Consider the following 23,004-nt stretch of genomic DNA (forward strand, 5'->3'; position numbering starts at 1 on the left):
TGTCTTACGATCTAGACTACCGAGATTGCGCGGTAGCTAGAGGCAGTTCGATTCCTATGTTTTGGCAGCGGGTACCGCAACGATATAATAGATGTTTTAAAAAGACACTGGACACTATTGGTAATTGTCAAAGACCAGTCTTCTCATTTGGTGTATCTCAACATATGCATAAAATGACTAACCAGTGAAAATTTGAGCTCAAATTGGTCGTCGAACTTGCAAGATAATAATGAAAGGAAAACACCCTTGTCCAACGAAGTTGTGCGCTTTCAGATGCTTGATTACGGGACGTCAACATTCAAAATCTGAGGTGGAAAATTACTTCTTTCTCGAAAACCACGTTACTTCAGAGGGAGCCACTTCTGACAATGGTTTATACTATCAACAGCTCAACATTACTCGTTACCAAGGAAGGTTTTATGCCAATAATTATTTTGAGTAATTACCAATATCGCCACTGCCTTTTAATTTGCATTGGGGATAAAGAATATTTTTCACTCTGGTTAACGGTTATGAGCGTGAGCAAGGTTGGGATGACTGAAGAAATTAAACACTTGAAACAATTCTTAGGGTCTGTTCTTACTAGTTGACCTTTGATGATACAGTTGTATCGTAGGTTTGAGAGTCGAGTCTATTGTATAAGGGAATGGCGAAGAAGTAGTCAAGGAGCAGAGTGAAAAATGGGGAGAAGTTTTAAAGGATTGTTGTTTTGGGGGGGGGGGGGCTCTTGATTTAGAAATGATGTCACACAGGATGACAGGTTAAAGGCCACCTGTTGAGGCGTATAACAACTATTGGGGAATTCTAGATATAGTAAAATCTTCCTTACAATTTTGACATTACAAATTGTGGATGAAACTTCCCTACCCCATTAAAAAATTGCATAATGAGAGGGTAAGGTCCACACAAGGTCCAGTTGTCAAACTGTACAAGCAGTTGACTGTGCACACAATTTTAGTCTCATGAAAACCAGAATGATAATATTAAATAATAACAAAGTCTTAGCGCACGGATCAACCAAACAAGGTACTCAAGGCGCTGAGTATATACAAACTTCCAGAAAGATAGGCTATTGCAGTGATGGATTCTGAGACCCAATTATGAAGCACCTTATAAGGGTTTACAAGGTGCTACGGCGCATTAAGCAGCCACAACCAGGAACACCGGGGCGCACCCCTTCTCTTTTTGATAAGTGTACTGGGTTCTTTTACATGCGTTACACAACACATGGGATCTACGGCTTTACATCCCATCCGAAGGACGAAGCAATTGTCTTGCGTAAGAACACAAGTTAGTGTCACGGCTGGGGATTCGAACCCACACTCTTCTGATCAGCAACACCAGAGTTTGAATTCGGTGCTCTTAACCGCTTGTCACTTCCAAGAAAACATGTGAAAATAATGGTAAAAACGAAGTCCTCTTCATGCCTAAACACAGCATTCTCATTTTGTCCCACCAGGACCTAGAAATCAATCATGTGAACTTGCAGAATGTTTTTTTCATAGTTTACAAGTCTGTATGAAGGACTTCCCAGCACAACAATTAAAATTTCTTTGATGGAAAGTTTGTATATTTCCTAGAAATGGATGATTTATGGAAAAAGACCACCAAATCAGGAAAACTTCACTGAATAAAAATCTTCAACCAAAACATTGGTCAGGTGAAACAAACATGATAATTGTACACTGAAAAATGTACATGTTATAAAACAAATACTATTTGTTGGGAATTTTAAAAACAAAAGCAAACCCTGATTGGGATGCATGATTACACCCTCAAACTTTTTGTTAAAGTCCTCAGTTTAAACATGTAGACCCAAACCCACCCAAAGCTAAAAAAATAAATAAAAATAAAGTAAATTTGGCGTCCCCCCCCCCCCACGAGTCGTGTACGCCCTGTTTGCCTTGCAAACGCACAAGTCACGCTCGAACTCCTTGCCAAGCCACTGCACAAAAGGAAAGTTAATTCCTTGCCACTGCACAATTCATGCACGCAAACTCGTTACCACACCGCTGCACAAGTCACAAATGCACTCCTTGCCCGGCTACTGCACAAGTCACGCGGGCACTCACCTTGCCACACCAATAATGCACAAGTCATGCGCGCACTCCTTGCCATGCTACTGCACAAGACACATGCGCACTCCTTGCCATGCTACTGCACAAAAGGAAAATGAATTCCTTGCCACTGCACAAGTCATGCGCGCACTCCTTGCCATGCTACTGTACAAGACACATGCGCACTCCTTGCCATGCTACTGCACAAGACACATGCGCACTCCTTGCCATGCTACTGCACAAGACACATGCGCACTCCTTGCCATGCTACTGCACAAAAGGAAAATTAATTCCTTGCCACTGCACAAGTCATGTGCACACTCCTTGCCTCGCACCTTCACAAGTCAGATGCGCACTCCTTGCCTCGCCACGGACTGCACAAGCCATTCGCGCACTCCTTGCCACGCAACTGCACAAGTCACGCGCAAACTCCTCACCAAGCCAACGCACAAGTCACATGTGCAAACTCCTTGCCACGCCACTGCACAAAAGTAAAGTTAATTGTTACTGCTTACTTACGGAAACAAAAAGATTTGACACCATCCGTGTAGATTAATTCTATTTTTTATTTTGTTCAGTACAAAACAACAAAATTAAAAACTAAGAACAAAATAATACAGACATGTACCTTTCTTTTCCAATCTAATCCCAAATCATAAAATAAAACTTTCTTTGAAATAGCAAAACGTTTATGTGCTTGCTTACATTGCATATTTTCATTACAAATTCTTTCATCACTTATTACAAGTTGCAATTCTGTTGAATATCAAACAACAATAAAAATATATAAATTCTGATGCACGTACTGCTTCCATATATAAATTACAAAAAATACTTCATAAAATTACAAATTGCAATCTAAGGAAATTCGGATAGGCATTATTTCTATTTACAGTAACTGTTTTTTTTTGTACTATTCGTTAAACAAACATCTACAAATTAAATGGACTGGACAAGGAAAACCGAACAAACAATATTAATATACTTTTTAGCAATTACTTTTTGACTGTTAACAAAATTCATCATCTATATTTTTTACTTGGCATAGTTTTCAATGCTGTTAAGGTACATTCATAAGTGACAGAACATAAAATAAAAAAACATATTTCAGAGTTGAAAATGCTATCGAATAGACGATGTGACCTATGTTTACATTCAAACCGCCCTCTGTTGACAAAACACTGTACATGTCATGTTTCGCCGGGCAAAAAGACGCGTAGTCATGGTAAGATTGCCTGTACTTTCTAGCTGGCTGCCAATACGCTAGGTTTTGCCAAACGGTATGCGCGCTAAATCATGTTATGGTTTTTGAGTGACGTCAGAGATCACATCGTCTATAAACTGAAGGTCGTTTTTACAAAGAGTTAAGAGATATTAAAAACTTAAGGCTACCTAAGTTAGAACGAGTCACACGTTCAAACTTGAGATAAGACTAGTCCTAACTCTTTGCGGAACCCAAACCTGGTGTATCAAACCCTGGGGCTATGTACAGTGGCATATAATCCTTTGAATACAAATGTTGGTTATGCTAGAAATATGCTCATTGGAATCGGTATACCTGATGATTTCGATGAATGAATGTTATTTGTAAGTTTTTTTGTTTGAGTGAATGATAGACTTGATTTCAAGTGTGAGATTGGGATTATTTATCAGCATCAGCCATGCAAAACTCCATCAAAGATGATGAGCTATCAAACACCCTAACTAGTAATCTCAAATAATTATGGAGATTAATCCACAAGAGGGCGCTATGTTAGGCAATTATGTAATGCTATCAGGTTTACTAAAAGCCACAATCAGTACTGACATTCAAAGACTTGGAACCAAGGGTTGCTCAAGTCGAATTCCTCAGACAAAATCCTGCGTGGTTATGTCATAAGGTGGAGGGCAAGTTGTTATTTTACATAGTTTAAAGGCACCATGGACATGTTTGGTAAATGTCAAAGACAGTAGACCTGTATTTTCACTTGGTGAATATCAACATATGCATAAAATAGTACACCTGTGAAAATTAGGGCTCAATTGGTCATTGAAGTTGCGAGAGAATAATGAAAGAAAAAACACCCTTGTTGCACAAGTTTGTGTGCTTTCAGATGCCTGAGAAAGGCTTCGGGCAACACGTTTTTCTAAGATTCAAAAAGTTGTTCCTTTCTAAAAAAAAACTACTTTACTTCAGAGGGAGTCATTTCTCACAGTGTTTATTACTATCAACAGCTCTCCGAAACTACTGTGTCAAATGTACAATCAGTGACAGGTATCTTGCTTATTTCTGCTAAGCAGAAAAATGATAATCAAAGTTTCTGCTTTTACACGCATCTTAAGATTGATTGAGGTAAATTCCACATAAACATAGTGCCCAAACTTTAATAAAAGGAAATAGCATTGTGAAATGCCACTAAATTTGTGTGAGCTTGTCACATTTGGTCGCACAAGATGGGAAGGGTAGAAGATGGGAAGGGTAGAAGGGTAGATTTTTGTAAGGCTAAAGGCTGTTACAAACAATTCAGCTGTTGACATATCAATAGCCATGAAACTATACAACTGCAACTTAATTGATTTATGGTAATTTATTATAAATTACCTCTTTAAACTTAAACCTGTTGTTTTCTATCAGACAATGTCAGACAACAGACAAGTTCGTTAATAATGCATTGTGTGGTCTCGTACAAAATTTACTAAAAAAACATAAATGAGACCAGTAGGTTTGAAACTTTGCATGGTGGAAATACGATATAGAAAGGTTTGCGGTAACACCATGTAATGACTATCTCTAATGAGTTGGGGTGGTTCTGAAAAGAACCGTTGGTTTCAACTCTCACCGTTGGTTTCAAGAGTTGGTTTCAAGAGTTGAAACTAACGGTTCTTTTCAGCACCACCCCAACTCATTAGAGATAGTCATTACATGGTGTTACCGCAAACCTTTCTATACAATGAGATCATTATTTGGTTTATCCTTACACCAACGTGTGTAAGCACTGTATACTCAGTGCTTTCCCAAGTTGTGTGGAAATAAAAAAATCACATATTACTCGGGTGGGAATGGATCACAGTACACATGGCGATAGCTGTGGTGTTTTCCCTTAAGTTCTCTCAAGCCTTAGGTGATAGGTTCAAACGGAAGCTTACGTTTCACCTACAGAGCTGTCTTTCCCAGGAAACAAATGTCTTGCATCTTGCAAGAAGCAGCATCTGGGGTGCATTCCACTCGTGCAATATTGCCAACAATTTCTATTGGACGAGTTGTGCGCCTCCAGCGTTGTCGAACGTTAGCAACCATAGAGGTCACTCTGAGGTGTTAAGCCCAGTTCATACTTCCTGCGAATGCGTTGCAAAATTTGACGTGAATTTGCTGTCACAACTCTAGTTTGCTGCGATATTCGCAAGAGTTGAGCACAACTCAACTGCTGAGAATTATTTGTTGCGAATTTGTTGAAAACATTCAGACGACATTATCTTCTCGCCACAAATTTTTGTTTAGTGTTTTTGTTGGTCGATAAGGCAATCAGGTGGAGTTGAAATAACTTAATAAAGCTGATGTCACTTGTAAAAATAAGAACTAAAACATACCTACAAATACAGCAAAAACCATCCTCACAACATGAACATTTACGGTTGCACCACCTTCATTACAGTTTGCTGCCACATTGACATCACAAAGTGCGCAACTAATTGTTTCAAGGATCACAAACGTTTTCGGGAACGGTTGTGATCTGTTTGTGCACCACATTCTAAGGTTACTTCTTAAACCAGTTTTGCAATCTTTAGAAGACAGTTAGGGCTACATGTACTCACTGCACAATTATTTGGTCACCATCTTGTAAGTGATCCTGATTTTTGTTTGACACACTATTACTGCACAATAACTGCTCAGCGTGGTTGTATACAAATATTGACTGCTTCGAGTGCTACATGTATGGTTAAAACTACAACTCCCAAGGTGATCTTCGAAGCGTTCTATTTCTAAAACGGCAGGTCCGGGGATCACCAAGGGAGTCGGAGTTTTAACCATAGCACGAGTTAAAGCAGTCAATATTTATTTTATAACACCCCAACAGACTATTTATCATCTTCGTACACGTAACGTTCATACGCGCGTTTCAGATACACAGATGCACAACTGATTGGGTTCGAGGTGGGTAAAAACATGTTAGTGTGATAGTCGTCGGACTATCACACGGCAAACAATGCACTATCACACGGCCGCCGTCTAGTAAAACTCAGACATATCATGTGGTGTGCGCTAAACCAATGAAAAGGCAGAATATTTGTAAGGGGTGTTATAATTAATTTTACCTATGGCTAGGATCTTAGGACAAACAAGTTCAGAGGTAGCATTTCTGTCAAAAGTTGCTGTACAAATTGGCAATAATAGTTTGTTGTTAGTTAGACAAATAATGTATTGATAAACGAGGAAGTCCTGATTCAAAATGAGGTATTCGACTACCTCCTGGCTAGACTCCTTGGCCATGTTCTGGCCGCGTGTTCTTGGCCCTAGTGCGCTGTTCACACGCCCGAATGATGAGAACACGACCCGAGAACAATACACTCAGAACAAGATCACACACCACCTTTCAGCAGGGATCAGTCCAGAAAACAAAATGGTGCTATATCATCATCGTCCGTGGAAAATACATGAAGAGCAAGCCTACGTGTTCTTGAGCATTCAAGAACACAACGCCCACACTTGATCCATGGTGTGAGGGAAGATTTTAGGAAAGGGGATTAAAATTACCCTTTGTGGATTACGAGTTTGACCCTAGTCGACCTTTGGAACCTTTTGAGATGTTTCCGATACCCAGAAAGGCTTCTACTTTGGGTACTTTTCGGTTGGTCTCCTTGTTCCCCCACATGGTCAGCAGACCATTTTCATCACTCGCTGCAAGGAACTGGGAGTCATTGGTGAAGGAGAGGCTGCAGAAGAAACAAATAAAAATAAATTGTAAAAAATATCACACTTGAATATTGGGCAGCTTTAAGAGTCCCTGCCTGTAAGAATGTACCAAGTGGTGATTCATGGGTTCTCAGATCTTCTTCTAAAAAATTAGAGTGATTTTTGGGGTTGAACAAAGAATTGACTAGAGTGGGATTCGAACCAACGACCTCCGGATTAACGTGCCGGCGCTCTACCAACTGAGCTATCTAGCCCTATATTGGCGGTGTCCCTATTTTGTCAATATCTTTGTTCAGGGGTGCCAGTCAGAAGCCATACAACCGTTAACTGCCGTGTAGCCAGGGATCACACCCAAATTACGATACAACCTGGGAAGCGGCAGCTAGGGGATCACCTTAAGGGGATGCGACTTTTTGTTTCAGATATCAATATAAACCACAAGGGAAACTGACTGGGTAAATTTTGAAATGATTTTTGGGGTTGAACAAAGAATTGACTAGAGTGGGATTCGAACCAACGACCTCCGGATTAACGTGCCGGCGCTCTACCAACTGAGCTATCTAGCCCTATATTGGCATAGACATTCACTGTAGAAACCTATGTGAATATCCAACATCCAACACCATTTGTAAAAGCAAGTCCAATCCATATCTGGACCAAATTTGTTTTGGAGACCCATCCCCTTAATGGTTTGCCAACATTTTGAAATTGGCGGATACTTCTCACTTTCTGTTGCCACAGCAATGCGTAAGTATAGGCATGTCTTGTCAACTTTTGATCTGTAATATTTGTTAGCGCCACTCAAATCCCATTTGGTTTTTGCTTTTTATGTGTTTCTGAGTATCTAAATAATCATAAAACGCAGACAATTTAATGGGATCATATTGGCGCGTGGATTTCTAGACGACGCAAAATCACCCGAAATAGGCAGTAGTGTAGTTTCATATGACCTTTGACCTTTGTTATATTGGTGGGCCAACATGATCCCAATTATTTTTCAATTGAAATCTGTTAAGGAACACTTAACTTAACCAAATACAAGAAAACATTGATGGGATCTTGTTGGCACAGATACTTACAGTGATGAGAAAAGCGAATGTTGGGCCAATTTAGGCCAAAATGTGTGGAATGGCAATACTTTAGAAAACTTTCAAAAAATCTTTTGACATGCAAGTTGCAGAGCTCCCAAGATTCTTTTTTCATTTGTCATTAGATGAAAACTGTTCCAACACCCGGTTGTCATTAAAAAAAAAGAATTCATGTTGGCGCACGAGGTTACGGAGGTGCGAAAACGCAATATATTGGTAAAATTTGAACTTTGACCTCTATTATCTCACTGCGCCAACGAGATCCCACGCACTTTGCACTTAAATTTGTTTGAGGGATGTAAGCTCTTTCATGTGAACTTGTTTAATTCATGGGATCTTATAGGCGCGTTGAGTTATGAGGCGTTGAAAATGGCACGAGGGCACTGTTTGTCAAAGGTTCAGGTGCGCGTAACATGACGCGCCAACGAGATCCCAATTTTTTTTTTTACACTTTTGTTATAAGCCCAACTGGAGGTTTCAAAAAAATGTTTTACTTTTGTTGGGACAAGCTTGGCACACATTTTTTTGTTTACAGGGAATGTACTATTCGTTTCTCGAGGGTCTTTTGGCCCAAACTTTGATAACTGGTAACTCCAAAACCGAAAGCGTCAGCAAACTAAAATTTTGGATTTATTCGTTTGGTATGATGGTGCATCACTCTAATTAAGAAGAAGATCTGCGAACCCATGAGTCACACCCCCCTCCCTAATTTGGTACATTCTTACAGGCAGGGACTCTTAAAGCCATTGGACACTTTCGGTAATGACTCTTTAAAGGGTGGCTGCAATGCTTTTTTATTTCATTTAAACGATTAAACAGGACTTTTTAAACCTAACATATTTTTTATTAAATTTTTTATTAATTTTAAAAACGGTTTTAAAGATATTAGGGGAATCCGCCCCACCCCTTAAAAGGGAGCCTTCACTTGCATAAACGTGACGTCATGTCGGTAACCCGAGCTGTACGTCCGTGTGCATAGTACATGTACACACGTGTGCAGTGTGTGGCCTGGTACCTAGGCGCGTGTAGTTTTTTAGGGACCAGACTTTTTTTGCCGATGATTTTGTTTGTATTCCCGACATGACGTCATGGTAGGGGGGGGGGGGGGTCCGCAAAACAATCCACAAAACTTATTCGCTAAGTACACAAGTTAGATAAATCGGGAATAAACAAAACACATTTTGTTGATGTTCAAAACATATTTCGGAAGTAAATGACAGCGAAATTAACTGTTTTTATTTGAATTCACTGCAGCATCCCTTTAAATGAATGGCATTAAAAGCATTTGGTTAGAAACCCTACAGCAGTGTTTGATAGTATAAAACATTTGGAGAAACATTTCATTTCAAGTTATGTGGTTTGTATAAAAAGATAACGGGATTTTAAGCCCAAAAATTTGAATCTGAACATTTCTCGGATTGTGTACTCCCATCAGGGATTATTCTTCCCGCATGGACATATCCGCTCCGTATTTCAACACTATCTCAAAAATGCATCCACCTTTTGAAATGAAATTTTCTGATGTACATATCTACACTTAGATATGACTAAAACAATAGAACGGTTCCAAAAACCAAAGGTATACTTCAAGCTGTTAGCATTAAATTATTGCTTAAAGGCAGTGCACATTTTGGTAATTGTCAAAGACCAGTGTTCACACTTGGTTTATCTCATCATAAGCATAAAAAAACAAGCCTGTGAAAAGTTGGGTTCAATTGGTCATCGAAGTAGCGAAAAAATGATGAAAGACAAACACACTTGTTGGACGAAATTGTGTGCTTTCAGATAGGAATAAAAGACTTCTAGCTAGAAGAAGTCTTTTAATATTTTAGTGAGAAATTACCTCTTACTCAAAACTATGTTACTCCAGAGGGAGTCGTTCCCCACAATGTTTGATACTAACAACAGCTCTCCAATGCTCGTTACCAAGTCAGTTTTTAAGTTAACATTTGTTTTGAGTAATTACAAAACGTGTACCTTCCCTTTAATTTACATATAAATTGTGCTAATTACCTGATAATGGGAGTGTGTGACTTAGTAACGATGACTCTCACTGGGGTTAGATCAATGCTGCTCCAAAATCTACAAACAGAAGAGTAAATGTCAAGTTAGATTATTAATAAAAGCTATTGATTTACTATTATTGATTTATTATAATCATTGAAACATCGCAGCCATAAGGCTAAATTGTGTTTTAAATACAATCAGACTTTTATTAACTTATCGACACTGGACACTTTTGGTGATTGTCAAAGACCAGTCTTCCCACTTGGTGTGTCTCAACATATGCATAAAATAACAAACCTGTGAAAACACCCTTGTCACCAATGTTGTGTGCTTTTAGATGTTTGATTTCGAGACCTCAAATTCTAAATCTGAGGTCTCGAAATCAAATTTGTGGAAAATTACTTCTTTCTCGAAAACTACGTTACTTCAAAGGGAGCGGTTTCTCACAATGTTTTTTCCTATCAACCTCTCCCCATTACTAGTTACCAAGTAAGGTTGTATGCTAATAACTATTTTGAGTAATTACCAATAGTGTCCACTGCCTTTAAATAAACAAAAACAGTTGATAAGCAATACAAAATACAATTATAATATCACTACAATTAAATATTAATAAATAAATTAATGAACAAATAATTAAGTATATTCACTTGGGCCAATGACCAAACATAACAAATTGTTCAGCTAGCACAGTATACAAAAGAACAGTATACAAAAGAACAAGGCAAAGAGACAGGACAAAAAGGCGTACATGTAGGCTTACAACATTAATTAACGATATTATGAGCTTAATATTTGGAGTGTCTCAACAAGGGATGGAATGCAACTATTCCTGTATCGCCCAGTCCTACACTTGGGAGGACCTATTGGCTGTTAAAATTGACATGACAAAATTAACATACATGTATCACACAGGGGAAAATACTTAAGTTAAAACATATAGAAACAACTGTGTAGACCATGCGAGTCTTAGGCCTATTTTAAAACACTAACAGGTTAGCATTCACACTGCACAATCATACACCTGAACCATGTAAATGATGCAACAAAAATGTATCATGTGTGATGTTATCTTAGCCCAATTTTATAGAGCTGCTTAAGCGTTAAATACATGTAGCCCTTTACGAATGTGGCAAGAAGCATCAGTTAAGACATGTAAGAAGAAGAAAAAAAAACCCAGCTGTATAGATCATGCATGTCTTAAAGACACCGGCCACTATTGGTAGTTGTCAAAGACCAGGCTTCTCACTTGCTGTATCTCAACATATGCATACAATAACAAACCTGTGAAAATTTGAGCTCAATCATGAAAAGAAAAAACACCCTTGTCACACAGAGATGTGTGCTTTCAGATGGTTGATTTCGAGACCTCACATTCTAAATCTGAGGTCTCAATATCAGTTTCGTAAAAAATTTTGAGTAATTACCAATAGTGTCCACTGCCTTTAACAAATTTCTATTTGGTATATAGTTATGACAAAAAGAAACAGCTGTATAGATCATGCAAGTCTTAAGTCTATGCAACCAGGTTATTATTGACACTGCACACACACAGAGGGGAAAACAACTCCTAAATGATGCAACCAAAAGTTATCATGTGTAACGTTTAAAGGGCTCACATTCATAGAGATTCTTAAGCAGCAAAGAGTGCTTTAACAAATTTCCATTTTCCACATAAAAATCAAATATGTAACAATTAAAATATTATGCAGAATTTATACACAGTGCCCGACATCAAACCAGTCACTGAGCGCTTTAAAATATTATAAATTAAGCATGAACACGAAACCAACAAAACAGCAATAATTTAAAGTGATAAAATACAATTTCAGGCAATATTTGGCATGGTATACAACTGTCTGCCAAGCAATAATTTGGAAAAAAAAATACTTGTCAAAACTGTTTTTTGGGCCGATAACCCTGTTCTGTATGCCCAGTATTGTTGTGTTTAGCTACTTTTTAAGTTCAAGCAGCTTTGTGAAATTGGGCACAAATGAATTAGGTCAGTTTAAATGTACACTTGATTTTACATGCAAATATAAAAGTTATATTTAAAGGATAATCAAACACATTATAAACAAGCTTAAATAGCATTCCCGTCAAGAGAAAATTGAACCTGTTGAAATAGTACGTTGTACATACCTTATGACGCCATCTTCACAGCCAGCCACCAGCGAGTTGACAGCAATCCCTTCTGGCGCATTTGAGAATGTTAAACAGTGTACGCTGCTATCACAGACTCGTTTGGTTACCAGGCTGGCATTGACCGTCCACAAACGGACCTCGCTACCTCGATCATCTGAAACAACGATACAAATATAACAATTTTGTTTCAAGCTGTGGTATACTGTGTCCATACAGCCCTGAGCTGCCTTGGCGCTCCAGTGGCTTTTTCAAACACAATATCAACGTCTACCGTGGCAGGTATCCATTTACACCACTGGGTGAAAAGAAACAATCAAAAAAAAGTATCTTGCTCAAGGATACAATAGACCGATCCATTAAGCTCCACCCCATTGCGTATTGACCGATCACAACGCACCGATGGTCCGACAAATAAAGTCTGACATGCAAAGTTGTGCAGAAAGGCATTAATCACGTTTTCTTGTGGGCGGAGCCTACTGGATCGGTCTATTGTAATGACTGGGATTCGAACCCACACCCTGATGACTAAACCACCAGGACTTGAATTCGTTGCTCTAAACCACTCGGCCAGACACCCTAAGTGAGGTCTAACCAATTTTGAAGAAAACATCAAATATAGTTGACAATATTGAAGACTATAGTCCATGACAATTGAACAGCCATTAGTGTGAGTTTTACCCGAGTTAGAAGCTGTTGCAATATCACCAGAAACATCGCTGACCGTCACAGCAGTTATACTGTCAAGGTGACCAGTCCCAGTGTCATCACACAAGGATCTTACATAGCACAGTCTATTCAAGATAAAAAGAGAGCACTTTCAATTTCTGGAATATCTCCTCAGCAGCGGTAGAATATAGTACGACAGTTCTCTTTAAAAAATAATAATAATATAATTAACTACAGTATTTATAAGGCGCACTTTACTGAAAAAGAAAAACATTCAAAGGCGCCGGTCAAGTTTTGTCAAGATGTTGGAAAGCAAGAACAAGTGCGTTTTGAGTTTCTGCTGGAAGAGAGTGATGTTGTGTATTTGTCTGAGGTATTCCGGAAGTGAGTTCCAGAGTAGAAATACACATGGTGTTACCACAAACAAGATATACATTGATACTTCACCATGCGATGCCTCAAACCCCACACATTCAATTAAGTTATTCCAGGTGCAAGGGAAACAGTCTGGTGCCTTTAATGTTTACAGTTGACCACTGCTTTGATCATACCAGGAGCCATTCATGTATTCAATGAGGGATTCAAATGTAATCAATATAATCTGTGATATACGTGTAGGTAAGGAATGCAAACATTTGCCAGGCAGTGTTTTAGAGGAAGATATTAACATTATAATAATAGTCACGATAACATGCATAAAGGCACAGTGTTGCCGCAAAACAGCATCAAAGCGGTGTGTGTACAAAACAGCAGGAAAATAAACAAAAAGCCAATAGCAGAACTTTGTTTTCAAATGATAACATTACACATTACAGGAGAATAGACAATAATACATACATGTTTTTCACAGTACACTCTTAGGCAATATAAGGGGGGTAACCATTTATACTGGAAAACAGTTAAAGCCATTGGACACTTTCGGTAAACAGTATTGTCCAAGGCCCACACTTTGTGTAACACAACTTATATATAAAATAACAAACCTGTGAAAATTTAGGCTCAATTGGTCATCGGAGTCGGGAGAAAATAACGGGAAAACCCACCCTTGTTGCCGCACGTTTCGCCGTGTCATGACATGTGTAAAATAAATCCGTAATTCTTGATATCAAGAATTGATATTGTTTTAATGTTTTCTCAAAAAGTAAAGCATTTCATGGAATAATATTTCAAGAGAAGTCTTTCACCATTACCCTCTGTAAACCCTGTAAGTAATTTGTAAATCTGTGAACTTCTAATTTTTTGTGTCTGTTCTGAAAGTGTCCAATGGTTTTAAAGGCAAAGACAGTAGCAGAAAAAGTATTTAAAAGTTACAAAATTACACCTAGAGACTAGATAAAATAGGCATCCTTTAGCAAAATTAAGAATTAAAAATACTCAAGAGCAAAATCATTTAAAAAATCCTGTTCAAACAGGGCAGTATTATACCTGTTGAGATCCCATATGATGCACAGCCCATCCTCCCCAGCGCTAACCATGATGCTATACGGACGACACACGCACAGACTAATGATACGTGCTGTATGACCAAACAGACGTACAGCTGCACCAACTACCTCAATGTTACATTGCTGCAAAAAGAAAGCGGTATGGTGGTTAAACTATTGTTCTTCTTATGTTGAGTGGTATGCTAGGCCTACAATGTCTCAAGAAAAGACCTACAGCTGCTCCAACTACCTCAATGTTACATTGCTACAAAAAGAAAGCGGTATAGAGGTTAAACTATTGTTCTTCTTATGTTGAGTGGTATGCTAGGCCTATAATGTCTCAAGAAAAGACCTACAGCTGCTCCAACTACCTCAATGTTACATTGCTGCAAAAAGAAAGCGGTATAGAGTTAAACTATTGTTCTTCTTATGTTGAGTGGTATGCTAGGCCTACAATGTCTCAAGAAAAGACCTACAGCTGCTCCAACTACCTCAATGTTACATTGCTACAAAAAGAAAGCGGTGTAGAGGTTAAACTATTGTTCTTCTTATGTTGAGTGGTATGCTAGGCCTATAATGTCTCAAGAAAAGACCTACAGCTGCTCCAACTACCTCAATGTTACATTGCTGCAAAAAGAAAGCGGTATAGAGGTTAAACTATTGTTCTTCTTTTGTTGAGTGGTGTCCTAGGCCTACAATGTCTCAAGAAAAGACCTACACCTGCTCCAACTACCTCAATGTTACATTGCTACAAAAAGATGGCAGAATAAAGATTGCTGATTAAACAGTATAAAGATTGTTCTTATGGCGAGTGATGTCTTAGGCCTACATTTATGTCACTAGGCCTATTACAATGTCACAAGAAAAGTGTCCCTAGATCTACCTAATAACCGTTATTCAAAAGTGTAAATTCATTAGCAATAGAAAACGCACAAATTCTATTCAAATTCTTAACACAACCAAAAATAAACAATGCAATGATTTTAGTTTTGAAAAAGCATCAGCATGCACAAATACAATTCAAATGCTAAACAGTAAAAAAAAATACAATCACTGATTTTAGTTCGAGCATTTAAAGACGAGAAAATATACACATAAAATAGTCAGAATTTTACATCCAGATAAAGATGCAAACAATCAAATATATGCAATGGAATTATACAAATGGTTAACAATTAAAAACGGATCATCATTAATTTTGCACATCTAATTATAGACAAACAAACATAAATGCACTCAATAAAGCAATGTTTAGATCACTCAAATATTTTTAAAATGGCAAAGTATAAATCAGGCAAGAGGAACAATAAAAATCAGCCAATATATACAAATCAGAAGTCATTTATGCAAAGTGTGAAAATATAAGAACATTTCTGGATAGCAAAAGATAAGAACAAGAGTGATTTGAAGCAAGGGTACATCAATTTAAAACAGATTTATGAGCATTATATGCACTTCAAAGCAAGGACAAAAACATATAAATGCACACAATAAAGCAATATTTAGATCACTCAAAAAAATAAAAAAATGGCAAAATATAAATAAGGCAAGAGACACATTATATGGTAGTCAAATATAATAATCAGAAGTTATTTATGCAAAATGTGAAAATATAAGAACATTTCTAGATAGCAAAAGATAGGAAGAGGGGTATGATTTGAGGCAAGGGGGTATCAGGCAAAAGACACAATAAGAGGAAAGCACCATGTACAAATAAAATAATCAGAAGTCATTAATGCAAAATGTGAAAACATAAGAACATTTCTGGATAGCAAAAGATAAGAACAGGGTATACGATTTCAGGTATTTAGTAGATGTTATTCTTGCATCGAGTATAAGAATATTCATTTTGGTTTTAACCTTGTACCGATATGTGTAAGCACTGTATACTTACAAGTATAAAATAAGATAAAATCACAGGTGTATTTCTTGGGTGGGATTCAAACCCACGACCTTTGCAATTCTAGAGCAGATGTCTTAACATTTTTGGTGCATGCGATTTATTTTCTCACAGAACTTGAGAAAGTACTGAGTAAACATTGCTTATACACATCTGTGTAAGGGTCAAACCAAAATGAATATGACTTGGAGGCAAGGGGGTACATCTAGGGATGTGAAGGGCCTGCAGGAGTGAATCTTACCTTGTCTGGGTTATAGCGAGTAGGGTAAGCCGCTATGACCCCGGATACAGATCCAGTGAACAGCAGTCTACAGTCGGAGATGGAGCTACAGCACGAGATCTGTAAATATCAAGAAAGAAATTTTTGCAGGATGCGTATATATCAAAATCTATAGGAAACTTCACTGGCCCCCATCAGTACAATGAGGGTAAGATTTGGGAGAATTATGGCCACGACATGTATGTCAAGGTTAAAATGCAATGAAAAACAAACAACTGGTAAATGAAAATGTTGCCACTCGCCAGGTGGCTGGAATGACAAGGTCTATTGCAATGTACATGTCCCCCTCAGTATATCTAGGGGGGCATTAGGCATAGTCAGTGATGTGTTGGACCATGTCAGTCTCACTAGATTTATTTTTTCAAGTCATGTCCACAACTGCCTAGAATTCAATTTCACAGCACTGCAAATCAGCAACTATTGCTTTGCAACCAAACCTGCTAACCCCCTTCCAAAACCGAGGGGTAAATTACACCTACCATTACCAAGAGAGGGGTAAGGATGGATAGCCCAAATCAATTAAATTAAATTAAATGCAATCCATCAACATTTATTTCCACCAAGGATAATCACTTTAGAAAAAAACAAAACAATTGATACAATTAAACTAATACGTGGAGGCATTACACAGGAAGCCGAAGCTTATAACAATATTGAACAAGGAAGACAAACTACAAAAGACAAAACAAAACAAAACAATAAAACAAAAACAGACAAACAAACGAAGTGGATGTAAACTGTAGTAGACATCAGACGGACATCGCAACATTATACTAGTGATACAACGACACAGTTAATAAAAGAGGTAATGCAAGCAAATCAGTTAAAAGTAGCCCTCACCTTCAAGTGGCCTTGTGAGTGTGGTGATACCTCATCAAAATGTTTGTTTAAAGTTTGATTTCATGTGTTGGACTCTAGTTTGACTCATACCTTGTCTGTTGGTGTGGTATGTAGGAGATTGATAGGGAGTGCTTTCCGCTTAGTGTGTACTCTAAGCACACCATCAGCATGACCCCAACTGATGATCCCTGACCATTTGATGTCCACTGCGTTCATGCTACTCACTCCTACAAGATCAAAAGAACAAAGCAATAACACTAAGCATAATAATAAGAGCGCTTTCCGCTTAGTGTGTACTCTAAGCACACCATCAGCATGACCCCAACTGATGATCCCTGACCATTTGATGTCCACTGCGTTCATGCTACTCACTCCTACAAGATCAAAAGAACAAAGCAATAACACTAAGCATAATAATAAGAGCGCTTTCCGCTTAGTGTGTACTCTAAGCACACCATCAGCATGACCCCAACTGATGATCCCTGACCATTTGATGTCCACTGCATTCATGCTACTCACTCCTACAAGATCAAAAGAAAGAAGCAATAACACTAAGCATAATAATAAGAGTGCTTTCCGCTTAGTGTGTACTCTAAGCACACCATCAGCATGACCCCAACTGATGATCCCTGACCATTTGATGTCCACTGCATTCATGCTACTCACTCCTACAAGATCAAAAGTACAAAGCAATAACACTAAGCATAATAATAAGAGTGCTTTCTGCTTAGTGAGTAAGCATACTAATAATAATAAAGACATTTGTAAGGCCCCCAATACAAAAGCCTCTAACGCATAATGAGTACAATAAAATATACAAAGAGTAATGATACATTACAAATAAGCAGATTTTGTTGTATATGTTTTGTTTTTTGTTCTGCGCCTCGGATTAGGGTATTGTACACTAGATATAATGGCGCAATTTTATTATTATTATTATTATTATTATTATTACCTTTCTCTTTGCTGTACATCAGCAGAAGGCAGAGGTGTTGGGCCACTGCGCAGACATCACCCGTGGGTAACGGGTTGAGGTAATCCAGGGGTACCGGGTACTGCTTCTGGAAACGGATAACGGGATCTTGGGACGAGGCTGAACCTAGATAGTTACCCCATTTCATTCCCTTCACTGTGTTTACCGGCCCCTGTAATAACAATCAAGAGTTTATTTGCAACTTCCGCAGAACTAAAATTGAACCGTACATTATAAAAGCAATCGTAAGTTTTTACAAGAAATTCAAGAAAATCAGAAAAAAATTAGTAACATTAAAAGAATCATAATAGTTATATAGCTTCAGTTTATGGACAAAAGACATTAGGAACTTAAATACTCTCCAAAAAGATAAAAATACATTGCTCACTCAAGTTTAAAAGCACCACAAACATCAAAAAGTCAACAAGTTACATTAATGCTACACAAGAAACAATGCAACAGGATTTGAGAATAAAATACATACACACCCAGACAAACTAAAACACATACACTTCAAAGTACAGAACACATAAGAAGCCACAAGGCCACGCTGAAAACAAAAAGTAATGCATGCAGTTTTAAAGTTCTCAAAAAGAACTATTTTTACAGAAAGGATTTGTACAAAAACTCATGAAGCTGGGGAGAATAAGTAATTGGATATAAGACATAATAAGTTGGATTGTAATCATGCGAACATAAGACATTTCAGGAGTTTTCATCTTAGATAATTTAAGAAATCAGTAGTTTTTTCAGTGTAAATCCAAACTAACGTACCCATACACTTGCATCTGGACTTGCGTTAGCCTTCATCGTTTGTTGTCTCTGGCTGAGACCGACGAGTATACCCACAGTCCCCATACCGAAGTTATCAGGGAAGATGTCTGCTTCGATACGGGGCGGATGGTAGTTGACAAACAGCTGCTTGGGCGTCTGCCCGTAGGTCTTAATCATTGTCTCTACTGCTCTCTGCTTCACCGGATCTTTAATGGCTGTCGTGTCTATACCAAAGTATGTCTGGAAGGAAATCCCAAGAAAATATTATTTTTTTTACATTTTTTTGATTTTATTGTATTACACTTCACACTGGAAAAGCATTATATGAAAACAAAAGATACTATCCTAAAAAAGAACTAAGACTGAGAAAATAAAAACAAATATCCAAGATTGTATGAAATATCAAGCCAGTGAGTTGCACGGAGGAACAGTTGACCACCACCGTCCTACCACAAAAATACCCCTACAGTTGACCAGCACCGTCCTACCACAAAAATACCCCATCCCCAGCCGTGACACTTGTGTCCTTAAGCAAGACACTTAACCATTGCTTCGTCCTTCGGATGGGATGTAAAAGACTAAAACAACTATTTTCTAGAAAACCGAATCACAATTTCTTGATTTGTGCTTTCATAATCATATAGGCTTGGCGCTTATGTCCCCATGCAGGAGTTTGCCGAGTTCCCTTGATGGGAATAATATCTAAACAAACAAACATGGGCCACAAATACACAGATACCCCCTTCCCATATACCCCCCTTCAAAGCAACTTGTGTCTTCATGAAAATACACAAGCACAAAAGGGAAATGTGTCAAATAAAGATGATCTAACTTACAGCAGGGTGAAAGACATTGACAGCCTCCACCGCTAGCGACCCCTGCTGTTTGACCCCAAAGACCAGATCCAACCAAGCGTGGAGGTACTCCGAGACGCAGACCGACTCCAAAGCCTGCCGATGGATCTGGGTGAATAAGCGGGCGCTTCCCTTAGCCCAAGGGGGTAGATTCACATGGTTGACAACCAAGCCGGACTGGCGCACACCAAAATGGAATCCTGAAATAAAGACAGAAAAACTGTTATCAAATCCAAATCTGGGAAAGGTTGAAAAGGGAGGAAGACTGTACCTTCATTGAAACCTGCTAGTCCTGCCAAAAGAATAAATAAAAACTATACAGGATTTGAGGCATTGCATGGTGGGGTATCAATATATATTTGGTTTGCGGTAACACCATGTGTGTATCTACTTGCCAGGTAGACCTTGTTCTTAGAGAGCTATCTTTCTTTATTCTAGAGCAAGCTAATCGAAACGTTGAGACCAATTTAAGAACTGACTCCGCGGTAGTACAGTTATGCACGATCCTATAAGCTAAAGTAGTAGTACCAGCCTATTTTCTTTACCATCTGCCCGAATAATAGTTAAAAAGCAGGACAGTTCTTTTCAGTACTGAGAAGTCTCCCGAACACCCGAACAATCTACTCCGCGGTAGTAGAATAAAGAAAGACAGTTCTCTAAGAACATCTACCTGGCAAGTGCATACACACATGGTGTTACCGCAAACCAAATATAATAAAAACTAGTTATTAAAAGCGCATTTTACAATAACTGACAATGCACTTTACATTAGTGCCATGGTCATTGGGCCAATAACATTTACTGTACTCTTTCTGAGGTCCCTAGGAAGGCCCCTGGCTGCCGTGTCGCTCTGAAGGCTTTTTCAAACTCAATATCAACCTGTGTATCCTTGCAGGTACCTATTTATGTAGTATTCATAAATACCTCAGACAGGTTCGCTGCTCCTATTGGTGGAGAGCGCATCACACGGGGGTGTTTAAACGGTTGATTATGACCAGCTGGAGCTGTTTATAACCGGCTGTTTTGGGATAAGTTTAGATGCATACTACGCGCTAGTCTTGGTGCAAGACGCTTTTCGATACGGGTGATTTGCGCTGTTGGTGAGTTGGCCGCGCTGTGTGTAAAAGGAAAATGAAAAAACCTTCACACAAGCCCTATTTCACACTAATTAATCCCCTGAGATTGCCCCAAACTTTTCACAATATGATCGCTTTACCTTTTGGAATACCCACCCAGCTTCAAAGTAGGGGTAAGCAGTAAACCGGAACACCATGGAATAAGGACACTAGTGTGAAAGTTCACCGGGGTAACTGTGGTGGTAAGAAAGATCCCAGGGCCTCCCCAGGGCTGTATTCCACGGGATGAGAGACACAATGTGGAAAGGACTAAAGTGGTCATAAATCTCCCAAACTTACCCTCGTTGTTGAGGAAGAATTCAGGCAGGAAGAAGAACTCTGGGATGAGTTCCTTAACGTCGGTGGAGGACTGGAAGGAAGAAAGTCTCCAAGAGGTATCCACTGAGTGGAAAGTACGATCCGGAAGGTCAAAATGGTTGTCTGAAACAATAATCATAGTTTAAATCTTATTATGGGAATGCTCCATTAATTAAAGAAGCCAGAATATTACATCCTCTTCTCTTTACCAACTCACCCCTGTTATTTTCATGTAATTCAAAACAGTGCTTGTTTGTTTGTTTGTTTGTTTTTATTGGACAGTCTCAACAGAATTCTTTATAAGACAGCAAGTGGACAAGAACAAGTAAAATATGTACACAAATCATAAAAGACAGTGGAATCTGCGGAATTGTCGAGGATAACACACAAAACTAAAAAGCTAATTTCCATTGTGGTCCTCTGTATAAAAATACTTACAAAAATACACCCAAGAAAAAGCATAAAATTTGACAGGAATACTTCATTCTTTTAATTGACAGTGGACTTCATTCTTTTAAATGGATAATGAACAAGCCAGTAATGCTGCTGTCAAAGATGAAATGAATAAACTCACCTTGATACTGAAGAAACATCTTCGTGAATGGAGGCAAGCGAACCAAGTACTGCAGGACTGTGCCACTGTTGGAGTAGTGGGAACCATAGTGGTAGGGCTTGGTCCAGAACATCGTCGAGCCCATTCGGAAACCCCTCAGTTTCTGGTACTCTTCATGCAGGAACTGAATCATGTCGTGATAATTATAAAATATTAACTTATAAACCACAAGGGAAAATGACAGGGTTAAGTATACGGCCGAGCGGTTAAGAGCGCCGGATTCAAGCTCTGGTGTTTGATCAGCGGGGTGTGGGTTCGAGTCCCGGTCGTGACACTTGCTACGTAAAACTGGGGAGGTAGTTTTTTTCTGCTCTACCGGCCAGACTTTGGATTGATGATACCCAAGCCTACATCCGTATGGACTGTATAAGGGTGTAACCCTATTTCAGCCCTAGGAGTAGGTGGCAACGGCCTCTGAAAAAAAAAAAAAAATGTAGCCCACACCTTGAAGTGGCCTTCAGGCCTTGTTTGTAAAAAAAAAAAAAAAAACGAAAAAAAACCGCGATTGGGTGTTGAACAAAGAAAAATTCCATACAGTTGCTGCGACTGGTAAGCAAAATAATGCTCAACAGCTTCATGAAATTGGGCAAAGAACTTTGTTGAGCAATATTCTTCTGCTTACACAGCTTTAGAAACTTGGCCCAGGATTTGAACGAGCATTTTGATAAACTAAGCCATCAGAACTCAAGCCCAGTAATATTTGAGAATGACATTTGAAATGAAACTTAACTTACCTTGTAGTTCTCCTTGTACTTTATCTCCATAGCCTGAGTTTGGACAGCAACTGGTCTAGTCAAGTCCCTGCAACCAAAATGGAAAATCAAAATTGTAACAACACATTATCATTGTAGTATTTGGTTTGCGGTAACATCATGGGTATATCTACTTGCTGGGTAGATTATATTCTTTTGAGAGCTTGTCTTGCTTTATATTCTACTACCGTGAAGTAGATCTTTTTGGAATTAGGGAGACTTCTCTACTCATATCAGCATGCCTACACCCCTCTCCCAAACACGCCCATTTTCCCTTAAGAAGCCCAATCCCCCAAGCCCCTAAGGT

At 38.6% G+C, this 23,004-nt stretch overlaps 1 protein-coding gene across 2 annotated transcripts in view; it reads right to left on the minus strand.

Annotated features, from left to right (window-relative positions):
* Window positions 1-6,202: 6,202 nt before the first annotated feature.
* Window positions 6,203-23,004, minus strand: part of LOC117288359 (lysosomal-trafficking regulator-like) — a 69,230-nt gene continuing 52,428 nt past the window's right edge. For both annotated transcript variants that reach the window (XM_033769203.1, XM_033769194.1), the window contains exons 40-52: window positions 22,680-22,746; window positions 21,907-22,069; window positions 21,315-21,455; window positions 19,882-20,099; window positions 19,046-19,285; window positions 18,254-18,443; window positions 17,389-17,672; window positions 16,420-16,518; window positions 14,280-14,422; window positions 12,867-12,979; window positions 12,186-12,342; window positions 10,050-10,118; window positions 6,203-6,968 (exon numbers count right to left, since the gene is read on the minus strand). In XM_033769203.1, coding sequence (XP_033625094.1) covers window positions 6,800-6,968; window positions 10,050-10,118; window positions 12,186-12,342; window positions 12,867-12,979; window positions 14,280-14,422; window positions 16,420-16,518; window positions 17,389-17,672; window positions 18,254-18,443; window positions 19,046-19,285; window positions 19,882-20,099; window positions 21,315-21,455; window positions 21,907-22,069; window positions 22,680-22,746 — 2,053 coding nt within the window. In that variant the 3' untranslated portion in view covers window positions 6,203-6,799. The remainder of the gene's footprint in view (window positions 6,969-10,049; window positions 10,119-12,185; window positions 12,343-12,866; window positions 12,980-14,279; window positions 14,423-16,419; window positions 16,519-17,388; window positions 17,673-18,253; window positions 18,444-19,045; window positions 19,286-19,881; window positions 20,100-21,314; window positions 21,456-21,906; window positions 22,070-22,679; window positions 22,747-23,004) is intronic.

This window comes from Asterias rubens, chromosome 1 (genome assembly GCF_902459465.1).
Source record: "Asterias rubens chromosome 1, eAstRub1.3, whole genome shotgun sequence".
Taxonomy (NCBI): Eukaryota; Metazoa; Echinodermata; class Asteroidea; order Forcipulatida; family Asteriidae; genus Asterias; species Asterias rubens.